At 46.0% G+C, this 24315-nt stretch overlaps 1 protein-coding gene across 1 annotated transcript; it reads left to right on the forward strand.

Annotated features, from left to right (window-relative positions):
• The first annotated feature begins 13751 nt into the window (after positions 1–13751).
• LOC124686715 (protein WVD2-like 5) lies at positions 13752–17521 on the forward strand. Its single transcript, XM_047220615.1, has 8 exons — positions 13752–13882; positions 14320–14658; positions 14743–14916; positions 15023–15084; positions 15702–15867; positions 15957–16028; positions 16124–16225; positions 16913–17521. The coding sequence occupies exons 2-8, from the start codon at positions 14434–14436 to the stop codon at positions 17303–17305; spliced, it is 1194 nt and encodes a 397-aa protein (XP_047076571.1). The 5' UTR covers positions 13752–13882; positions 14320–14433; the 3' UTR covers positions 17306–17521.
• The last annotated feature ends 6794 nt before the right edge of the window (positions 17522–24315 follow it).

The raw sequence follows: 24315 nt of genomic DNA on the forward strand, positions 1-24315 counted from the left end.
TGTACCCATTAATGAATAACTACATAGAGCTTATTAAATTTGGTTTGCATGATTGATCTCTGGAGTCTAGATATTTTCTGGTTGAGGTGTTTGAACAACAAGGAGACGATGTAAAGTCTTATAATGCTTACAATATGTTCATATGTGAGTTTTGCTGCACCATTTTATACTTGAGTTTGCTTCAAACAACCTTGCTAGCCTAGCCTTGTATTGAGAGGAATTCTTCTCGTGCATCCAAATCCTTGAGCCAATAACCATGCCATTTGTGTCCACCATACCTACCTACCACATGGTATTTTTAAGCCATTCCAAAGTAAATTACTTGAGTGCTACCTTTAAAAATTTCTATTCTTTGTCTTTGCAATATATAGCTCATGGGACAAAATAGCTTAAAAACTATCGTGGTGAAGAATATGTACTTATGTGTCTTATTTCTTAATAAGTTGATTGTTGAGCGGTAACCATGTTTCTGGGGACGCCATCAACTTTACCTTTGTTGAATATCATGTGAGTTGCTATGCATGTTCGTCTTGTCTGAAGTAAGAGCGATTTTCATGATCAAATGGTTTGAGTATGCATACTGTTAGAGAAGAACATTGGGCCGCTAACTAAAGCCATGATTCATGGTGGAAGTTTCAGTTTGGACAATAAATCCTCAATCTCTTATGAGAATTTTAATTGTTGTTGAATGCTTATGCATTAAAGAGGAGTCCATTATACTGTTGTCTATGTTGTCCCGGTATGGATGTCTAAGTTGAGAATAATCAAAAGCGAGAAATCCAATGCGAACATTCTCCTTAGACCTTTGTACAGGCGGCATAGAGGTACCCCTTTGTGACACTTGGTTGAAACATATGCTATGCAATGATAATCCGTGTTAATCCAAGCTAATTAGGACGAGGTGCGAGCACTATTGGTATACTATGCATGAAGCTTGCAACTTATAGGATATCTTATACATAACACATATGCTTTATTACTACCGTTGACAAAATTGTTTCTTGTTTTCAAAATAAAAGCTCTAGCACAAATATAGTAATCCATGCTTCCCTCTGCGAAGGGCTATTCTTCTACTTTTATGTTGAGTCAGTTCACCTACTTCTTTCTATCTTAGAAGCAAACCCCTTGTGTCAACTGTGTGCATTGATTCTTACATGTTTACCTATTGCACTTGTTATATTGCTTTATGTTGACAACTATCCATGAGATATACATGTTACAAGTTGAAAGCAATTGCTGAAACTTAATCATCCTTTGTGTTGCTTCAATGCCTTTACTAAGAATCTATTGCTTTATGAGTAACTCTTATGCAAGTCTTATTGATGCTTGTCTTGAACGTATTATTCATGAAAAGTCTTTGCTATATGATTCATTTGTTTACTCATTGTCTTTACCATTGCTTTGAATCGCTGCATTCACCTCATATGCTTTACAATAGTATTGATCAAGATTATGATAGCATGTCACTTCAGAAATTATCCTTGTTATCGTTTACCTACTCGAGGGCGAGTAGGAACTAAGCTTGGGGATGCTTGATACGTCTCAAACGTATCTATAATTTCTTATGTTGCATGCTACTTTTATGATGATACTCACATGTTTTATACACATTATATGTCATTATTATGCGTTTTCCGGAACTAACCTATTGACGAGATGCCGAAGGGCCAGTTGTTGTTTTCTGCTGTTTTTGGTTTCAGAAATCCTAGTAAGGAAATATTCTCGGAATCGGACGAAATCAACGCCCAGCATCTTAGAATTCCACGAAACTTCCAGAACACCCGAGAGCAACCAGAGGGGGGCCACAGGCCCACCAGATGACAGGGTGGCGCGGCCAGGGCCTGGGCTGCGCCCCCCTATTGTGTCACCACCTCGTCAGCCCTCCGACTCCGCCTCTTCGCCTATTTAAAGGTCCCTGACCTAAAACCTCGATACGGAAAAGCCACGGTACGAGAAACCTTCCAGAGCCACCGCCATCGCGAAGCCAAGATGCGGGGGACGGGAGTCTCGTTCCGGCACGCCGCCGGGACGGGGAAGTGCCCCGGAAGGCATCTCCATCGACACCACCGCCATCTTCATCAACGCTGCTTGTCTCCCATGAGGAGGAGTAGTTCTCCATCGAGGCTAAGGGCATGCCGGTAGCTATGTGGTTAATCTCTCTCCCATGTACTTCAATACAATGATCTCATGAGCTGCCTTACATGATTGAGATTCATATGAGTTTTGTATCACTATTCATCTATGTGTTACTCTAGTGATGTTATTAAAGTACTCTATTCCTCCTCCACGGTGTAATGGTGATAGTGTGTGCATCGTGTAGTACTTGGCATAGGTTATGATTGTAATCTCTTGTAGATTATGAAGCTAATTATTGATATGATAGTATTGATGTGATCTATTCCTCCTTCATAGTGTGATGGTGACAGTGTGCATGCTATGTTAGTACTTGGTGTAATTGCAATGATCTATCATGCACTCTAAGGTTATTTAAATATGAACATTGAATGTTGTGGAGCTTGTTAACTCCGGCATTGAGGTGCTCTTGTAGCCCTACGCAATTAGTCGTGTTCATCATCCAACAAAAGAGTGTAGAGTGGTTTTATTATGTGATCAATGTTGAGAGTGTCCACTAGTGAAAGTATGATCCCTAGGCCTTGTTTCTAAGCATCGAAACTCCGTTTATTTGCTTGTTACGTTGCATGTTTACTCGCTGCCATATTTTATTCAGATTGTTATTACCACTCATATACATCCATACTACTTGTATTTCACTATCTCTTCGCCGAACTAGTGCACCTATACATCCGACAAGTGTATTAGGTGTGTTGGGGACACAAGAGACTTCTTGTATCGTGATTGCGGGGTTGCTTGAGAGGGATATCTTTGACCTCTTCCTCCCTGAGTTCGATAAACCTTGGGTGATCCACTTAAGGGAAACTTGCTGCTGTTCTACAAACCTCTGCTCTTGGAGGCCCAACACTGTCTACAAGAATAGAAGCACCCGTAGACATCAACCATGGCCAGAGTTTTGGTGCAGAACTCAAGATACTCCCGCACCTGAGCAGCTCGATCCTGGAATCATACAATTTGTCGAGTCCGATCGAGGGAAGCCCATAAGCTGGAGTTATTTTGTTGAGCCAGCCGAAGAAGAACTTCGGACCTCGCATCAACATGCTGATCCTCGGCAGTAGCATCCAAGAAGGAGCCTACTCATATCAATAAATATAATGAGGATTGCAAAACTTCTACACAAATAAGGAAAAGAACACAAAAGGAGAAACTTACCCGCCATATCCAGACTTGCGTCAGTTAGCAGGTCAAGCATATAATCTTCACGGGCCGTAGCCTGTAAGGCCTCGGTAATCGCAGATTATTTCAATTTTAAGGATTCTTGAGCCTGTTGAAGAGCTATTTTCTCCCGCTCCGAAGATTTGTGGGACTGTTCCATGACAATAAGGGATTGTTTCTTCATGGCTTGGAGTTGTTGTCGAAGTTCGGTTAATTCTAATTGATCTGAGTTAACACACGAAGAATCGTCCAGGAAAACGTCGTCAAGTATCCGGTTCGAGCGAGACGTAGCAGGGAAAGAAGATGATGGTCCAGCAGTCTTAGAGTAATTGTCAAACACCAACTGGAAGAAAGGAAAGGACGACATCAATTACCAAACAAGGATTTTTTCCTTTTTCCATTCATAAGTCTAAATATTTACATAGGCGAAGATTCAGTTCAAAAGATCGACTCCTAGTGAGTGAGCAGAGGAAGTCGCACATCATAAGGATATCGACATCTACCAAAAGAGAGAACAAATGGAAGAGTAGGTTGGTCTACTTGACCTCCGGCTTGGCGGTACTGGAGGAAGCAGCTGGTTTGTAGCCGAGGAAGGAGAGAATCTTCTTGGAGTGTGGCTTGGCAACCTTCACTACAGCTGGGCATGGGCAGCCCGGCTCGTACGGCCCGGCCCGAAAATCCTAGGCCGGGCCGGGTCGAGCTTGCACATCGGGCCGGGTTCGGGCCTGATTTTCGAGCCCGAACGTCGGGCCGGGCCGGGCTCGGGCTTGCATAAAACACAGTTTCAGCCTAGTTCAGGCCGGGCTTGTCGGGCCGGGCCGAGCTTTTGGCAGTTCGGGCTGGGTTCGGGCCTAATTTTTAAGTCCGAAGGTCGGGTCCGGGCCCGGCTCGGGCCTGGGAATTTTAGTTCGGGCTTTTTCGGGCCTGGCCCGAAACTCGGCCCGGCCCGAGTAATGCCCAGGTGTAGCCTTCACCAAGGACTTTCACTTCTCTTTGTTTATTCCTTTCGTTTCACCAGCTTTCACCCAGTCGATGTTTTGCTGGCTTTCGGCAACCAGGGCTATGGTACCTTCAACTTCAACCTTTAAGTTTTCTTGCCGAAAAGCCAGCCCAAGATCCTCCTCGGGAATGAAGCGCTTGGCAAGCTCCGAAAAGGCATCTGGTTGTTTTTGCTTGGGAAAGAAGTAGGGGAAGAGGCGCGTGAACGCGGTCCGCGCGTCAACAATGCTGTTGCGCGCCAAATCCCCATGAAGCTCAAGGATGGAGAGGGCGTCGAGGAAACGGTCGTCCTCAGGTTCCTGGAGAGCAAAATCATCACCAATCCTTTCTGCTGAAACAACATTAGGGTTTTTCGAAGATCTCCAATAGAGGCAGCGTCTTGCTCAGCTTTCCCGCGAGTTTTTTCGCTTTGCTCAAGCTTGACGGCGAGATCATCGGCGCGTTTGTTGTCTTTGGCGAGAGCCTCTAGCGGAAGGAAATGATGCAGGAGTGTTAAAAAGCTACAACATAGTCTACTCGACGAAAAGTAAAAATATTTTATCTACAGGAAGGGTTACCTTTCAAATTTTCGACAGTATTATGGTACCCAATAAATTGAGTACCGAGACTAATGAAGTGTTTCATCAGAGGCTGTAGAAAGAGAGGAGATAGAAAGGTTGAGAGGGGGAAAATCGATAAATGACACAAAATAGTTGCAAGGGTTCTTATATCATCCAAGGAAGGAGTCGTTGAACTCCCGGCCAAGAAGTCTTGTTTCTCACTAAGCTCAATCCTCGCTCTTTTTGGCGAGGAGGCTCGGGGGCTGACGACAGGAGTCGACATTTCCAAGTCTTGATGATGAGGAGGCGAGGTTTCCTCCGTTGCACGGCGAGCTTCCGAAAGAACTAAAGTTTGTGACGTGCTTGTTGGAGCAGTCACATTGGCAGTGGGTTCTTCTTCTTCTTCTTCTTTGCCACTATTCGTAAAGATAACATGAGAATATTTACAAGCAATATAAAATGAAAAAGGAGGCAGAGTAGCTTACGAGCTAATGATGGCATCCTCATAAGGACAGAAGGCACCCTTTCCTCGGGAGGCGACCCCTTGGGTTTGGAGGTGCCGGAATCCTCGACTTCACCCCTCTTTCTCTTGTTCCTTGGGGAAGCAGCGGAAGGGAGAGAGCGCACTGATTCGGAAGCATCAGATTCTGTCTCTTTTTCGGAGGAAGCCGCAGATTTGTGAGATCCTGCGGCTTCACTTTCAGGGCGAGAAATACCCTGTGAATCATCGGTAACGATGGCTCGTTCATCGACCTCCCCACCTTCAGGAAGGGGAGGCAGAGAAGATAAGACTTGGTGTTTCTGTAGAAGGAAAATTTACACCAAGGGAAAGTTAAGCAAGACAACAGTCATAAAAATATAAACTCGAGAAGACAAGTTAAGCAAGATAGCAGTCGAAAAAATATAAACTCTAGAAGACAAGTTATTTACCTTGGGGAGGGTGTTGGTGTCGCTGTATGGTTCCACACGACAAGAGGTTGGAACTGTGTCTTTCTTGCTCAGCGACGAAATACGTCGGACAAGCTTCTCCAAATTCTTTACCGAAAGATCCTTGGATACGTGGTCCGCATCTTTTTCGCCAGCAAACATCCAGAGGGGGTTTTTGCGAGCCTGTAGAGGTTGCACCCTGATCCTAAGGAAGTGCACAGTAATTTGAACACCCGACAGTTCCTTACCACGGGTGTTCTGAAGCTCATGGATGCGCCTCATCAGTGCATCTGTTGCCATCTTATCTTCTTCGGTAGCTTCAGCATCCCATGATCGGCGCCGAAGGATTTTTGCGCCACCATCAAAAGGCGCGATGTTGTATTCCTGCGAGTCGATGTACTCCTCGCGGATGTATAGCCATCTCCTACGCCACCCTTGGACGGAATCGGGCAATTCGACATCGAAATACTCGACATCGGGACGGATGCAGATAACAACACCACCTACATTGTAGGCGATGTTGTGGGAGCTGTTGCGGCGAACAAGAAAGATGCGTTTCCACATGCCCCAATTTGGATGGGTCCCGAGAAAGCATTCACACAGGGTGATGAAGATGGAGATATGGAGGATAGAGTTGGGAGTCAGCTGGTGTAGCTGCAGCCCATAGACATAAAGTAATCCACGGAGGAATTCGTGGATGGGAGTGGACAGGCCGCAGATGAGGTGGTCAACGAAAGTTACCAGGTATCCGATGCGAGGTGTCGGGAAGCTTTCCTCCCCAGGAAAGATCAGCCCCTCTTCTTTCTTCATCAGCCCAAGCTTCTTGAGCAAGTTCACGTCCTGGTTTGAGATCTTGGATCTCTCCCACTCAGAGATTTCCAAATCTTCCGTCGCCATGTTGGTTCCTAAAGCGGTGTGCCTGAGGAGTTTGGGGCGTGGTGGCATTCAAATGAGTGGTGGAGGAAAGTGGAGATGTGAAGCAGTGCGATGAGCTTGGGGGAAGACAATGGAGCTTTTTGCAGCGAAGGAGAGAGAGAGAGAGGAGATTTGAACGGCGCAGCGAAGGGGAAAGAAGCAAGAAGAAGAAGGTATTTTATAGGAAAGGGATTGATTCGTCGCACTGTTAGATGGAAAGGGAATGGATTCGATGCCTTACACATGTTCGCAAGGGCACAAAAGTCTTTTTACTTTGAGGTAACTAAACAGGCGCTACAACGCGTGTGCCAGGAAAAGCGGAGGACGTGTGCCCCCACTTGCATAACGTGTCAAGCGATGCAGTGTTAGGGACCCACGAGTTAGTGACAGGATATGACCCGCACCTTCCCAATACAACGATCGTGGCCATCGTCAGCGCTGATGTCACTATAAGGGAAATTTCGGGTACAATGCTTCGAAGATTGGCGACAAAGGCGTATTATTGATAATTTCGGGAGCCTTTTATCAAATACAAGTTTTTGTTCAAATGATCGGGGGCTACTTTACGAAGGAGTTTGATATGGAGTTGATTCAAAAAAGAGAAACATGAGCATACAACCAAGTATAAATAATCGATTGTAGCCTCGGGGGCTACTCCCATCGGGAGCGCTGGTCGCGCACCCGATAAAGATGGAAATACTAGAAGAGTTGACAAAATAGCGACAAAGATAATAAAAAGAGTGAGCCTACAACCAAGTACAAGCACTTGGCTGTAGCCTCGGGGCTACTCCCATCGGGAACGCTGGTCGCGTACCCGATGAAACTGAAGGAGTCATAGTGAGCATATTTCGAGTTATGATATAAATCTCTATATACTCTCATCGGGAGGACAAGATAAATAATATAGGAGTCATCATATGACTGGAATAAATGTGATATTCCAACAACCGAAAAAGGCACTCGACAATATATTCTCAGAGCGCCTCAGTCGCGATTTAATCTTTGAATGCCGCAATACTTTGCGAATGTAAGACCCCAGGATCCGTCCTGTGCGGCGTGGCATCGCACCCGAATGCGCTCTGCTACTTTTTCCGTATCAACAGATGCGAAGAAAAATCCTAACGGACGCGTTAGGTACCCGATAAAATATGACTGGAGCTCGGCATATGGTAAGACCTTAAGCGGCACATGTCGAATTACGCCAGTATACTGAGATCATGTCCAGGGACTTGATCTTGAAGTAGGTTTTTGCGGAATTGCCACGAGAGCAGTTAACTGGTACCTGATCCGTCAGATGAACCAACCCCAACTACCATTATCCCTGTACAATATATGATTGTTTTATGAAAGTCATTTAGCGACTCGAAGAAATCAGGTGTTAATTGTAATGATGGAGATTTTCCCTGATTCTTCGATTCAAGCAAAATCTCGGGGGCTACTGACATAGGCATCCCCAATGGATCTGCCGAAGATGGTACCCGGGGTTTACTGGAGGCCCATAACCCGAAGTTTATGAAGCCTGGAAGCCCAGTTAAGAGATGGTTTGGAAATATAGAGTTGTATTAGGAATAATGACTTGTAACTATTACGGGACGAACTCAAAGAGTATCCCGGTCTTTGTAACTTGTACATCACGAAACCCTCGGCTCCGCCTCCTATATAAGGGGGAGTCGAGGGAGAAAGAGAGGATCGATTCATTGTCAACATAACCCTAGTTTTATAATAGTCGAGTACTTTTCCGGCTAAACCCTCGAGATCTACTTGCCCTCTACTTCCACGAAAACCCTAGTCTACAATCTGTAGGCATTGACAAGTCGATACCTTGTCAGCTGAGGTGTGGTAGATCTCCTCGGAATCCCAGCTACACGACGGCGTGGTGGTGATGGTGGAGGACAAAATCTGCAGGGCTTCGCCAAGCCGGAGCAGATGTGTAGAGCAGGAGAGAGGGATGCGCCAGGGCTAGGGTTTCAAGGGTGTGCGCCCCCTGCCCCCTCCCCTCTTTATATAGGGGGAGGTCGGTTTGGGGTGGCCCCCCACGCCCCAAACGGATCTAGGGCCGGCGGACAAGAGGGGGGGAGGGGATTTCTCCCCCCCCCCCCAAGTTGATCCCCCCTAGGGTTTGGGGAAACCCTAAGGGTGGCCGGCCTGGGCTATGAGGGATTGGTGCGCCTGGCCCATTAGGGCAAGTCAGCACCCCCTCGGCCCATGTTGGCACTCCTAGGGTCGTGGGCCCCATGGTGGACCCCGGAACCATCTAGAACCTTTCCGGTCTTCCACCAGAAAAATCCTGAACTTTTCCGAAACCTAGAAATCAACTTCCCTTATATGAATCTTATTCTCCGGACCATTCCGGACCTCCTCGTGATGTCATGGATCCCATCCGATACTCCGAACAAACTTCGTTCTCCATCTCATATTCCAAATCTACTTATGCAACATCGAACCTTAAGCGCGTCACCCTACGGTTCGTGAACTATGTGGACATGATCGAGACTCCTCTCCGACCAATAACCAATAGCAGGACTTGGAGATCCATAATGGCTCCCACACATTCAGCGATAACTTAGTGATCGATTGAACCATTAACATACGATACCGATTCCCTTTGTCACGCGATACTTTACTTGTCCGAGGTTTGATCATCGGTATCTGCATACCTAGTTCAACCTCGTTACTGGCAAGTACTCTTTACTCGTACCATGGTATGTCATCTCTTGTGACCTAGCCACATGCTTGCTAGCTAATTAGACGATATTCCACCGAGAGGGCCCAGAGTATATCTATTTGTCATCAGGATGGACAAATCCCACTCTTGATCCATATGCCTCAACTCACACTTTCCGAATACTCAATCCCATCTTTATAACCACCCATTTATGCAATGGCGTTTGATGTAATCAAAGCATCCTTCCGGTGTAAGTGATTTACATGATCTCATGGTCGAAGGACTAGGTAACTATGTATCGAAAGGTTATAGCAAGATGAACTTAATGACTTGATCTTATGCTACACTTATTTGGGTGTGTGTCCATTATATCATTCACCCAATGACATAACCTTGTTATTAAGAACATCCAATGTTCATGATCACGAAACCATGATCATCTATTAATCAACAAGCTAGTTATACAAGAGGCTTACTAGGGACTCCTTGTTGTTTACATAACACACATGTATCAATGTTTCGGTTAATACAATTATAGCATGTGATGCAAACATTTATCATAAACATAAAGATATAATAATAACCATTTTATTATTGCCTCTTGGGCATATCTCCAACAGTCTCCCACTTGCACTAGAGTCAATAATCTAGTTTACATTTGTAAAGATATAACACCTTGGCCTTCTGGTGCTTATCATGTTTTGCTCACGGGAGAGGTTTCAGCCAACGAATCTGACATGCTCAGAAACGTATGTATTTTGCAATTCATTTGCGTCTCCACGCATCACTCATTTTCCAAATGAGTCAGCATTATGTTTAGTCTTCTGGTGGAACCTTAATTCCGCGGTCTGAAATATGTCACTAATATTGTCACACACAATATAGCTTCAAAGTTCTGACACTATCGAAACTACACCAAGTTCTCAAAGAACTCCTCGACTCAAACACTCTCGGTCATTGTCAAAACAATGACATACTCGGGAAAATGTGGGCCCCCTGGCCTCCACCGACATCGCCCCTCCGACTATTTAATCACGATCTCGGGAAAACCTTGAACACCCGAGCCTCCATCCACGAAAAGTTCCGCCACGACCGCCATTGCATACCCAAACTCGGGAGGGTTCTGAAGCTCTTCCCGGCATCCTGTCGGAGGGGGAAATCATTGCCAGATGCATCTACATAGCCATGCGCACCTCCGAAGTGATTCGTGCGTAGTTCATCCCTGGACTATGGGTCCATAGCAGTAGCTAGATGGTTGTCTTCTCCAATTCGTGCCTCATGTTCGGATCTTGTGAGCTGCCCTACATGATCAAGATCATCCTTATGTAATGCTACATGTTGTGTTTCTGGGATCCGATGAATATTGAATACTATGTTGACATCGATTATTTATTCTTGTCATATGTTATTTGTGATCTAGCATGCTCTCCGTTGCTAGTAGTTGCTCTGGCCAAGTAGATGCTTCTGACTCCAAGAGGGGGTATTTATGCTACTAAGGAGAAAATAACAATGTTTTATCCGAGGGTAATTCTAGTGTTTACTTTACAGACATTGCTAATGCGATAATATGTTGCTTGTAACTCAATACTGGAAGGGCTTCGGACGATAACCGGAAGGTGAATTCTTAGTCATAGACGCAGTTGGATTACGGTCTATGTATTATGTTGTAATGCCCAAACGAATCTCAGAGTAATCATCTTGTCATGTATGGTCTATATTATGTCAATTGCCCAGCTGTAATTTGTTCACTCAGCATGTTTTATCTTTATGGAGAGACACCTCTAGTGAACTGTGGACCCGGTACTTCCTTTACACTGATAAATTCAACAACTGCACTATTTACTTACTGCAAGCTCTGTTCCCTTTAATTACTGTAAACATCTCCTTCCACTCGATACATTTAATCCTTTGTGTTCAGCAAAACCAGTGAGATTGACAACCTCACTGTAAGTTGGGGCAAAGTATTTTGGTTGTGTTGTGTGCAGGTTCCACGTTGTTGCTGACGCCGGTAGTGCGCCCTGCCACTAGTCAGCTAGCAACATCTTCGGAAGTCACGCCTTTCTCCTACTGGTCGATTAAACCTTGGTTTCTTACTGAGGGAAAACTTGCTGCTGTGCTCATCACACCTTCCTCTTGGGGTTCCCCAACGGTATTGACCATCATCGATTAAACCTTGGTTTCTTGCGCTGTTGCCGGGGAACAAATCAAGACACTCCATCAAGTCCCGTCACACACCATCAAGCTCTGTTGGCTAGATCGATGGAGTGCACTTCAGACCTCTTCTTAGGGTCGAGCCGTTTGAAATTCTTCCTACCATCGCCAATATAATTTCTTTTCTTTTTTGATTTGTCCAAATGACAGCGCCAATGAGCATATATGTTGAAAATCTAGTAAATACCTCAAAACCACAACACAAATATTGATGAGAACATAAATAAGTAATTTAATCATGGGGAAATTAACTCAAAAACCGTACATACATGTACAAAAACTAATAAATACCTATAAAAATCACTATCTAGATATGTAAAACGCATAACTAAAACATGTAATTTCTTCAGCTAAAACGCCTTAAGAGATTAGTGCCTAATGTAAAAAATCCATATAGTCTCATGCTGCCGCCTCCGCAACACCTTTGTCACCGCAGCCGTAGCACTACGGTCCTCCAACACCCAGCACTGTCAAGGACACCACCCATCTTCCACCTCCATCAAGGACAAGGATCCGCCGCCTCGAACACCGCTGGCACCAACCTGGTACATGCTTCTCGCACCACACGACACAGTGTCACCCAACTCCAGCCGAACAACCGAGCAACTGCCACCTGCCCTACATTCCAAATGGGCCCATATCGGGCCCGTGCCATCCCCTCCATCTCACTTGCAGGCTCTGCCAGGAGAGCGTCGCGACATGCCCGAAATGTAGAGGCTCATGTCTGCATCTCGCCATGACTCCTCCTCATCGAACACCTCCGTGTCACCGCCTCCCTCGCCTTGGGCTCGCGTCGCCGTCTCTAGCCACGCCGTCGCACCACCTTGATCCGCTCGTCTGTAGCTTCCTTGCCGATCTTAGCCACTCCTTCCCCCGCTTCCTTGTTCTGCGCCAACGTACAATCATGATGCCACACGCCGCAACTAGCTCCACCTCCCGGGTCGCCTAGATGGCATCTTCCTCCATGTGAAGGAAGCCCGCCGGAGCGCGCACCAGCCCACATGCCGCCTTTCAGGGCCGGGCGCGCCCGCTACCGTCGGCGGCGGCCAAAGAGAGAAGTTGTGGCGGCAGCTTTTGCCTAGGGTTGGGAGCCTTGAAAACCGCCCACACAAGTGGTCGGGGAGGCGTTTCTGCTGTTTTAGAATCGACGAAGGGAAAATTAGTGTGGCCAACACAAGCATAACTCATGATCTCTATACTGACATTGTGAATTTCTGTGTGCCAAACAAGAAATCTATAGAGCTAGGGAGATTTACTAGCATGACTTGTCTACTGCTAATAAGAGTTTGATAAAGCATGTGAGATTTCATTATTTTTGAAAAACTAGGTAACACAAAGAAGGCAAAACAGTAAAGGACCTTGCTACACGACGGTGCCGCATAATTATCGATCCGTACGTCGGCTTCTACTTGGCTGGACGACCGCGTATAATAAGGACGCGTTGCATACATGCCCCGTAGTATATTACTCGTAAATAATTATTATGCGTGCATGCAGATATCTAGGCAGCAGCTAATCCCGATTCTTGCAAGCACGCATACATGAAAAAAGCTATTCGGTGCATGTAGCTGTCAGTGCACACAAATGTACTAGCCCTACATTGCCACAGTTCGCACTAGCTTTCTCTTCGATATATTCAACAACTAGCAATAGTATTAGCTAGTTTTCAAAGTTCCAATACATGATTGTTAAGTTAATTATATTTTTTGTGCCAACCAAATTAGTGCCTAACTGCCTAGTTAATTTTATCTAGTTGCCAAATTTGTACTGCATGCTTGCAAGTTAATTACATTTGGTTGTCAACCAAAATTAGTGGTTAATTGCCAGGTTAATTTCACATACTTGCTTGACTAACAAGTTAATTGCATTCGGGTTTCAACCCAAATTAGTGCCTAAACTGCCAGGTTAATTTCACCTAGTTGCCGGAATTGCGGTGCATGACTAACAAGTTAATTGCATTTTAGGAGGAGTCCATGAAAGAATAAAAGAGAAGGGATAAAGACGACTTGTCGTGGACCGCACGATCCCTATTTTGCGAATCGTCATGCACCGCCGCACGCGGAAGGGAGCGCTTATAAGTAGATTTCCCCAACAGTAAAAGAGCGGAAACGAAACAAAAAGGGGACAGGAAAGACAGCCAGATTGGAAATTAAGCGAGTAACAACCTCCAACCCAGACACTGTCACCACCACCTCCACGCCCCCTGCTGTCCCCTCCCTTCTCCCTCGGCCCTCGCCTCCTTCCTCCTCCGTGGGAGTCGGCGAGCCGCCGCTTCCGTCTCTTTTGCCGGGCACCGAGCTCCTCCGCCACGCCATTCCAACTGCTGTCCTCCGGCGAGGTAAAGAAACCGTCTTTTCTCACATTCCCCACCCCCTCCCCTTGGCTTGCTGGTGCCACGGGCGTTCGCTGTTACTCGACTAGATCTGCGCGCATTTGGCGTTTATTGGGCGCAGATCTTGAGTGCAGATCCTCCTATTACCGGATCCGGAGTGAGGTGGATCCGGCGTTTCCGCGGTGCTGGTCGGATTCGGTCCTACTCACAGTGGGAAACGAAAGACCGCATTTTCGGTTTGTAGATCGTAGAGCGTGTGCGTTCGATCGTTTCTTGGTGTTAGTCTCTTCACGTATGCGTGGATTCACAAGTAACCTATGCACATTTGTTCCACCAAGTTCTGTGGATTGTCACAACCGTCAAGTAAATTACCTCTGAACTCTGAAGTAGCACCATGCTTAGCAATCTTACACTGACACTGTGCCTTCCTGTGGTGGGTGCAGGGGAATAGAGCATGATTCCGTGGCAAGGTTGAATGGCAGCGAGTTAGGGATACACGAGACTGTGCTCGGCAGAAGGGTTTCTAATAACCGGGAAAGAGGTGGGACGTGGCCAGGATGGATGCTGTTGCTGATGTTGCTGATGCTATGGGCGCAGTGACTATAGAGAATGGGGTCAATGGCAAGCTGGTGCTGCCTGACGCTGTAGAGGAACACGGCGAACATCATGATGCACAGGCCAATAGGGACCATTCGGGGGAGAGCGAGGTTATCAACCCGCACGAAGAGGCAGGTGGGGAGGCTAGCTCACATCCAGAAGGGAAGAAGACCCGCCCTTCTAAGGTGATCTTGCGACAGCGATGTTTTTTGTGTGTGTCTGGTACCAATACTGTGCTGATTGGTGTTTTCTACGTGATGTGCTTATAGGGATCTCCAAGTCATGGTCCTAAGGCTGCAAGGACTAGGACCCCAAAGAGTGGAGATGGAGGTCTAGCAAGGAAAAGCACCCCTACTTCCTCTAATCGTAAGGCACCAATTGCGAGAGTATTGCATGCAGACTCAGGCTCATGTACAAATGGTGATTCGAGTGTTGATAAGACCGTAAGTTCTCTATTCTGCTTGAATTTTAATTCCTAAATTATTTGGAATTGGTTCCATGTCCAGGCGAGCTAGATCTTAAATAGTTTGTTTGGTAATGATTAATCAGAAAAATGGGAAGACTGAGTCTCGCTCGTCTGCCAAGGAGTCATCATTGCTTGAGGCCACAAAGTATGCATCTATCTTTCCTGTCCGTGCGCTCTTTCTTGTGTACTTTTACCATCGATTTTGCTCTATCTTTGTATGCTTGTCTAGCCCTTATTAATCAATATAAGTTCCAACCAATGGTGGTACCATTGAGAGCTAAAGCTTTGGTTGCTAGTTAATGATTAGCTAAAACAGGGAAATATACTGTGGTTGTGTTTCTTGGAGTACCTTACTACACATTAGCTTAAGGCATTAAAACAGATGTGCGCTTACCTCGATTCAATAGAATTGATGCTAATTTGAGCCTTTTCTCTTTTATGTCGCTGAACGACACCTTTTCATCTCGTCATTTATTTATCTACAGAAGGTCTTTGACAAGTATTTCAGTATCCAAAGTTACTTTTCCATCTTTTGAATGTCATGTACTTTAGAAAGCTCTGCTCAATCTTAGTCGTTTGTCATTTTCAAAGTTCAACTTAGGGCCAATTTGAATCTTTGGATCATTCTTGCATAATTTCATGTAAGATCCTTGAGAATATCTCTTTTACATTCAGACTCCAGTTCTCCCTTTTCCCCTTAATATTATCTAGTTTAGTTGGATACTCACGAAGTTGCTGATGCTGTTATGTTCATCCCCACAGATCCAGGGAGAAAAGTAAAACTCAAAAGCCATCAGATGAGCATTCTTCCATCAAACGAGATGAAGAGGATTTAAATAGTGAAAGTTCAAAAGCTCGAAAGGCTGGTGGCACTCCTGCCTATGGATTCAGTTTCAAGTGTGACGAGAGAGCTGAAAAAAGAAGAGAGGTAATTTCTGTGCCTATTACCATGTTTTCCTGTTTTTATTTGGAAACACATGCAGATTTAATTTAGCTATTTTCTTTACCAATGTGTAGTTTTACTCAAAGCTTGAGGAGAAGATTCACGCAAGAGAAATGGAAATAAGCAATATGCAAGCAAAATCAAAGGTAACATCTTGTTCTCTCTCAGAAATGTTATCAAACAATTCCTATCTTCCATCTCAAATGTTGATTGCTTATGATTGTTGCCTTATAATATGCAGGAGACTGAAGAAGCTGAACTCAAAATGCTGAGAAAAAGCTTAAAGTTCAAGGCAGCACCGATGCCAAGCTTCTCCCCACCGCCAAAGGTTGAGTTGAAGAAGGTAATCCTGCTTTGTTCCTCATTCATTTTGAATCAGTGGCTTTTCAACAAGTTAATTCATGACTGTGATATGACTTATGTAAGAACTCAAGTCTGTGGGGTTATCCCTTGCAACGTATGAGCTCTAACGGGCAAGTGGCCATGAAAACCACCAACATGTGCGTTTTTGTTCTATACTGACTCCATGCTTTAAAAAATTAAGACTTCCAAAAATATTAGAGTGCTATGTTCAGAAAGTATACTGAAAACGAAACTTCATCCCTTAAAGAAGAAACACACAAATATACTAGAATGTTATGTTAAGAAATCACTTATACCATGTTATACACTAAAATTCCGTGTTTGTAATTTAGGTTAATGCAATACTCAGATCTGTCTGATCCAAATTTCTGAATTCATCATATCACAGAAAGTAGTGTCTATTAGATTATTACCAATTGGAGCACTCTAGTCTACTAAATAGCAACCTATCAAAGTTGAAGCATAAAGAGAAGACAAACCGCACTTCTTTGTTTTATTAGACATCATTTGAAGTAACTATTAACCATGGCACCGAATTATCTGAATGCGTCCAGAACCAAATGTCATATGCTCCTCTTCACATCCTGCATTGTGAACATTATTAGAAAATGCTTTTCTACATTTCAAACATTGGACAATACTTATCATATGCTGTTATTTGTTGTAGATTCCTCCCACTAGAGCTAAATCACCAAAGCTTGGCCGTTCGAAGAACAAGTCCGGGGCAGAGACTGAAGAAAGTACCACTCCTTCAAGCCGGCCTATCCGTATGAGTCTTGATGTGAATATTTCGCAAAATGGTGCAAAGAAAGCAACCCCATCAAATGTGGCAAAGAAGCCCCAGAGGAAGTCACTCCCCAAATTACCTTCAGAGGAAAGCGGTCCACTTGAGGCGAAACAGCTAAAGAGCACCGACATAAACACAGATAGTTATCAGGAGTCAGGAACGTCGCCAGCAAAGCAGCTTCAAGAAACCGAGTCGATTGCCGACAATGTGCAGGAGCCAATCCGAGCTAGAGTTACTCCTGACGACCAGGAACTCGATGAACAGTCCGTGTAATGAAGGTCATGGCTTGCGGATCCTTCGATTTTGTGGTGGCAGGGCAGGTGTGCCTCTGGCGTAGTTGTGTATTGTTGCTTGATAATTTCGATAGTATGTTTAGTAGCCTATGTTTTGTAACCAACACACTTGTCTCATCGTCCTGGAGTTTCATCTGTACTGCTTCTGTCTATATTCTGCTTCTGTCCATAATCGTAAGCGAGGCTTCAGTCGTCATGTGCAACTGCAAATGGTTTTCTCATTATTTTCTGGTGATCTGGATGAACTTTGTCGCCCTGTTTTATGGCTATGGTTATGTGGTGTCGGTGTGTTGACCCCACCTGACAGCCACTCATTCATTTCTCAGTGTGCCGCTGACCGCCACACCTGTCGCGTCCCCCTCTGCGGCTCTGCAACTGATGAACCAGCCATAGTCACTTTGTGCATCTTAACCTCGCTGTCGCAATGCGAGTCCGAGCCCGCTCGGGCGCTCGACCTAAGATCAAGCTTTGTGGCCGCAACTCTGTTCAAGGCGTCGACCTCCACCTTAGTATCCTCTGCCCACAAGGTGTTACCTCCACCTTAGTATCCTCTGCCCACAAGATGTTTGGTGATTTGCCCGAACATTTCTGAGGTAAAAAAAAAAGTTGCACAAACTTTCTCACCCTGTTTCACTTCAATGCATTGATCATGGTGGATAGCTGCGACCAGGTCGGTGGCATTTGTGTGCTCCAAGCTCGTTGGTCTATTATTCGACACCCTGCTATAACATGAATAGAAACAATGTGGGTGGTGATAACTACTCAAATGGCGGGTGTAATGTTTAAACCTTTTAAGTAATAAAACACCCTTTATAAAAAAAACTACTCATGTGACCATGCCCAAATGATTGTGGAGGATGATTGTGACGATCAACTCCATGATCTAGCAGGGGAACTTTCAGGGCCCATTGATTGAGCCCAGCAACGTTCCCCTTGATTGAGCCGAGCATGCATCGGCAGAGTTCAAAGATTACCTCGCGATGCTTCATCAAATCCGTTGCAGCAATGTTCATCGACAGTTCCAAAATGATCTAGTTGAGCACACGTAGATTCACAAAGTAAACGATACGAGTGTTTTCAATTAACAGAAGATACTATCACTCTGGAAAAAGGGTCTGGCAGAGATTTGTATGCCCCATCCACGTTAATCTTCAGAGTGTTTCCTGGTGGCACCCACTGCAGGTGCAAAGCATTGTCCGTAAGTCCGTTGTATTGCCGCACCTGCTTTGCCCGCACAGAACACCGCTTGATGCGCACGTTCTCTGAGGCAGAAGCAGATTGTTTGCCTTCCCTCACCCAGTTCTTCCACCAGCTAGACCAGATAGCAAAAATCTGAACCCTCACTCTTCACCTGCTTGCTACCGAGCATGACTCCAGCTTCGAATAATATGCTCCAGGTCCATAGCTCGCCAGACCGCTTTCACATGCTTGCTCGTGGGTTACTTCATACTCCCTTCGTCTCATGAAACTTATCTGTCCTGCACCCTCCTCCAACCCTAATCTCTCCCGCACCCGCGCGGCGGCGCCGCGCCGGGCGGCCGCCTCCCCTTCCCTCGGCGCTCCCCTCCTCGGCCTCCTCTCCCTCCGCCGCCGCCCAGGATGTCACCGGGCAAAGCCCCTGTGTGGCGCGGCGGCGGCGGCTTTCCTCGGCCTCCTCTGTTGCGGATCGGGGAGGCTCGGCGGCGTCCGGCCTCTTCTTCCACGCGAAGGCGCTGCGGGGATGTGGCCATTGGTGAAGCTTCTGCGGCTGGTGGCGAAGGCAGGTGGCAGCGCTGGCCCCTTGGGTCCGGCAGGCTCTGCTTCTTCTCCGTCGATGGCATGGAGTCTTCCCCGGGCTACCTCTGCGATGCTGAGGATGGCTGGGAGGTGGTGGTGTGCCTTACCGGCGGCAGAGGGAGGGGTGGGGGCGGGCTGCATGGGGAAACCCTAGGTCCCCTTCTCCTCGCCTATCGGCGGCCGGCGGTGGAGGGCTGGCGTTCGGCTGCGGTGGTGCCCAGGCGTGTGCGGTGTCTCCAGTTTACGGCGATTTGCTTGGTATCTCCGGTGGCAGCTATGGCCAGCCTGGGATGGTCGCCGGCGTGGGGGTCCGACCTGAATAAAGGCGGCGGTCCTATGGCCTCTCTTGGGTGAAGAGGAAGACCTACCGGAGGCCTGGACTTGCGATCTGGTCGGTGTGTTGAGTTCCAGAAGGCGCCGCTGGCAAGTGTAACGGTGCTTTTATCGCCTGGAGTTTGCTGGATCGGTAGTATTCGGTCGTGCACACCCATGCTTTTATTCCGACCGTTTGGTCTGGAGGGAGCGGCGCGAAGCTCTTTTCTGTGTTGACACCAAGTGACAACTGATCCATGAGAAGTTAGAAGAAGAGAATATCATGAAGGCCGGATTGGAGGACTAGCTAATGGAGGTTCAAGTCTTTGCGCTGTTGAGGGGCTTGCTTGGTGTTTCGGACTTTGCAGCTGTGGTATAGAAGTGGGGGTGGCAACACATATGAAGTTCGGAGTCTTACCTTTCAGGTAAAAACCCAATGTCTGGCCTTAACTGGTTGTGCCTGGCAGTGTCCTTGTTGAAGGCATTGTTTTGAGAGCGAAGACTATCTTCAGGGTGAAACCTAAGATCTTTGATCGGGCGACGGCGACGCTGGTGCACTGTTCCCTTCTTGGAAGCGTCGCTTTTGAAGAGTCTGATTTTCAGGTGTTGTCTTGGTGGTGGTTGTATTACTGTTGTTAGGGCTGTGATGCTGTAGCGGAACTTTTATTTCTTTTCTTTTTCTCTTTTTTGGTTGTGTGCATCCGTAATGTTTCAGGCCATTGTTGTTGCAAAAGCTAGGTGTAATTGGTATCCTTCGATATTAATATATTTCTTTTATCAAAAAAATGAAACTTGTCTGTGATTTGACAAAATTTAGATGTATATTAAATAGTGTCTAGATATATTTAAATAAATTTTAATAAATCTCAGATAATTTTTGTGGGACGGGGGAATACATCTGTTAAAACCCTATATACAGCTAATTTTATTTCAAATCATATGGTTATACTTTACGCCTCTCTGGAACATATGCTAATCTGCAGTGACTTGATACTTTTCTCCCTATCTCGTACGTTTTTCATCTGCATACATTCGTTTGTGCGATGGGCAAGGGCCCTTGATTCAATAACGAGTCAATAATTTGTGTCTTTTGAGCTAGGTTGTGCAGCTTGCAAGCTGTGTTCTGTCATGAATCACACGATGAACTATTATTATTTGTCTTTGATATGATAGATCTGTTGAAATATTGGGCCCACTTTAAGTGGCCCAAATTAGATTTCAGTTTTTCCTATAAATCTCAAAGCCCACATAGTGGCAGCCTTGTGAGTTTGAGCCCAAGTTGGTCGCAGCTCACTAGGGAGTGGCAAGAGGTGGGAAGTTTAGTCCCACATGAAAAGTTGGGAGGAAGTTAGACCACCTTATAAGGTGGGTTGTTCCACCACTAGTAAGTGAGTGAGAATAGGAGTGCTACACGCGCGCTCCTCCTCCTCGCTCGCTCGTCTCGTCTCGACTCGACACGACACGTCACGACGCGCGCCGCGCTCGTGGTGAGTGGTGAGTGGATTGAGCCTCGAGCCGAGACTTTCCTTACTTTTTGCAGCTCAGGAAAACGAACAGAGTCCTAGACGGACGCGTCGCAGTTAGTCGGTTCGGGTCGCTCCCGGATCGTGGGCTATCCGTAACCGACTCGAAATAGTTCGTGCGACGTGGGCGTGGCCCACGTTGCCTAGGGTTTCCCGAGCCTATATAATCTCCTGCCCGGCTACCGCTGAAATACATCCAATACACGAGTTAGGGTTTCCACCTCTCTCTGCTTGCGCCGCCATCGTAGCCTACTCCATCCCGCGCGCCGACGTGCATCGGCGAACGGGAGAGCAGGTCTCCGGAACCGCTCGTCCTTGCGATCCTGTACGGGAGAGGGCGAATTAGGTTTTGGGAAGCGCTCGCGCGACTCGCTCAAGCTCTTCATCACGGGTCGCCTTCCGTCCAAGTCGGGCGGTGCTGCCTACCGTCGTCTTCAACGCCGTCTACTTCGACCCGTCGTCCCCGTCGTCAACAACGTTGTCATCAACAACGTTATCTGCTGCGACGAGCGTCTGCTACACCTCCACCGCCACCACCACCGGATCGGTACGTGCGACATATCTCGATCTGTTTAGCGATGGATGCTTTACCGTTTGCGCTGCTGCTACTCATGTTGATTAATGCATCTAGTATGTTTGAGTTTCACATGTTAGTAGTTGATGCCGTCATGTTTTATATTCTGGAATTAATCATGGAAATTGTGCCTAATTATCCAACAATCCAAAAACCTAATTGTAGGCAATTTCCTGAGTTAACAATGGCTGGTTTTTCCGATGCACTGAGGCCGGATAAGTTTACCGGTGTGCACTTTAAGAGATGGCGGTATAAGGCCATGCTGCGGCTTACTCATCCGAAAGTGTTCGAAGTTACCGATGGTTTACTCGAAGGAACTATATCTGACCAAGATCGGAACAAGTTCAAGGAAAACAATACTCTCTTCGTCGGATGCGTTCTAAGTATTCTTGCTCGATCGTACGTGTGATGTGTACATGCACTTAACGGACGGTAAAGAGCTTCGGGATGCACTCGAATGCTAAGTTCGGTGCAACCGATGCGAGCAGATGAAGCTGTACATCATGGAGAGCTTCCATGACATCGGGATGGTTAACAACCGTTACTCGTAGTCGAACAAGCTCATGAGATACAGTGCATTGCGAAAGAGCTTGAACTCCTTAAGTGTGCCTTACCTGACAAGTTTGTGGCTGGATGCATCATCGCTAAGTTGCCCCCTTCATGGAGGAACTTTGCCACAACTCTCAAACACAAGAGACGAGGAGATATCGGTTGAAAATCCGATAGCGTCTCTTGATGTTGAGGAGAAAGCTCGGGCTAAGGATAATGCGAGAAAGGAGAGGGTCGGTCTAGCGCCAACATGGTGCGAAGAAACCCTACGGCAAGAACAAAGGGAATAACAAGCCCTCCTTCAATAAGCCTATGAAGACTACAACCTTCAAGAAGAAGAAGATGATAAACAAAGCAGATCCGAGCTGCTTTACCGTGGAGAGGCTGGCCACTTTTCTAAGGACTGTCCGCAGAGGGCGGACCGCAAGAAAAAGGGAGGCAAGTCAACACGGTGACCGCTAGCAATGCTGATGGGTACGGTAATCTTTTTACTATTCTTTCGGTATTTCAATCTCCATGTGGTTGGATTTATACGGGTGCTAATGTTCATGTGTGTGCTGACATATCCTTGTTCACTTCTTACCAGGTCGCCCAGGATTCTTCCGTCTTGATGGGGAATGGGTCACATGCTTCTGTTCGTGGTGTTGGCATGGTAGATGCGAAGTTCACTTCGGGGAAGATCGTGCGGCGAGGAACGTGCGGCATGTCCCTACTATGAACAAGAATCTCGTTAGCGGCTCCCTTCTATGCGAGAGATGGGTTTAAGGTTGTTTTAGAGTCAAATAAAGTAGTTGTTTCCAAGTTTGGACAATTTATTGGTAAAGGCTATGAGTGCGGAGGCTTGTTCCGCTTTTCGCTTTACGATTTCAGTAATAAGTCCGTGAACCATATTTGTGGCAATGTTAGTGACGATACCGAGTGTTTGGCATTCTCGTTTATGTCACATTAATTTTGGTTTAATGTCTCGGCTATCCAGTTTAAGTTTAATTCCGAAATTCACCATTGCCAAAGGTTCTAAGTGCCATAGTTGTGTGCAATCAAAGCAACCTCGGAAGCCTCACAAGGCGGCCGAGGAGAGAAACTTGGCACCTCTAGAACTCATACATTCTGATCTATGCGAGATGAATGGTGTGTTGACAAAAGGTGGAAAGAGATATTTCATGACATTGATTGATGATGCGACTAGATTTTGCTATGTTTATTTGTTGCGAACTAAAGATGAAGCTTTAGACTACTTTAAAATTTATAAGGCCGAAGTTGAAAATCAACTAGAGAGAAAGATCAAGCGTCTTAGGTCGGATCGTGGTGGCGAATATTTTCCTAAAATCTTTGACGAATTCTGTGAGGAACATGGCATTATTCATGAGAGGACGCATCCCTATTCGCCCCAATCAAACGGGGTTGCCGAGAGGAAAAACCGCACGCTGACTGACTTGGTGAATTCCATGTTAGCCACTGCTTGGTTTATCAAAGGCATGGTGGGGGGAGGCTTTGTTGACTTCATGTCATGTCTCGAATAGAGTTCCTAACAAGAATAAAGATAAAACCCCTTACGAGGAGTGGTACGGGAGAAAACCATCACTTTCGTATTTGCGCACATGGGGATGTTTGGCGAAAGTCAATATTCCAATTACTAAGAAGCGCAAACTTGGACCAAAGACAGTGGATTGCATCTTTCTAGGTTATGCTCCTCGGAGTGTAGGATATAGATTTTTAGTAGTTCAATCCGAGGTACACGATATGCATGTTGATACTATTATGGAATCTCGTGATGCAACATTTTTTGAGAATATGTTTCCTATGAAAGATATGCATAGCATTGCTAGAATTTCTACTGAGATAATTCACGAGTCCGAGTACATCTAATGAGTATTTTGAACAATCACATGAGAATGTTATGCGAGAAGGATGACAATGAAGCTCCTAAACGGAGCAAGAGACGAAGGATTGAAAAATCCTTTGGTGATGATTTCATTGTGTACCTTGTGGATGACACTCCCACGTCCATTGCAGAGGCATATGCATCTCCAGGATGCGGATGGCTGGAAAGAAAGCTGTCCATAATGAGATGGACTCGATTCTTTCTAATGGAACTTGGGAGTTGTCGAGACTGACCCCATGGATGCAAGCCGGTAGGCTGCAAATGGGTGTTCAAGAAGAAGCTAAGACCTGATGGTACTATTGAGAAGTACAAGGCGCGGCTTGTAGCTAAAGGCTACACACGAGAGAGAAGGCGAAGGTTACTTCGACACCTAT

Source organism: Lolium rigidum, chromosome 2 (genome assembly GCF_022539505.1).
Source record: "Lolium rigidum isolate FL_2022 chromosome 2, APGP_CSIRO_Lrig_0.1, whole genome shotgun sequence".
Classification (NCBI taxonomy): Eukaryota; Viridiplantae; Streptophyta; class Magnoliopsida; order Poales; family Poaceae; genus Lolium; species Lolium rigidum.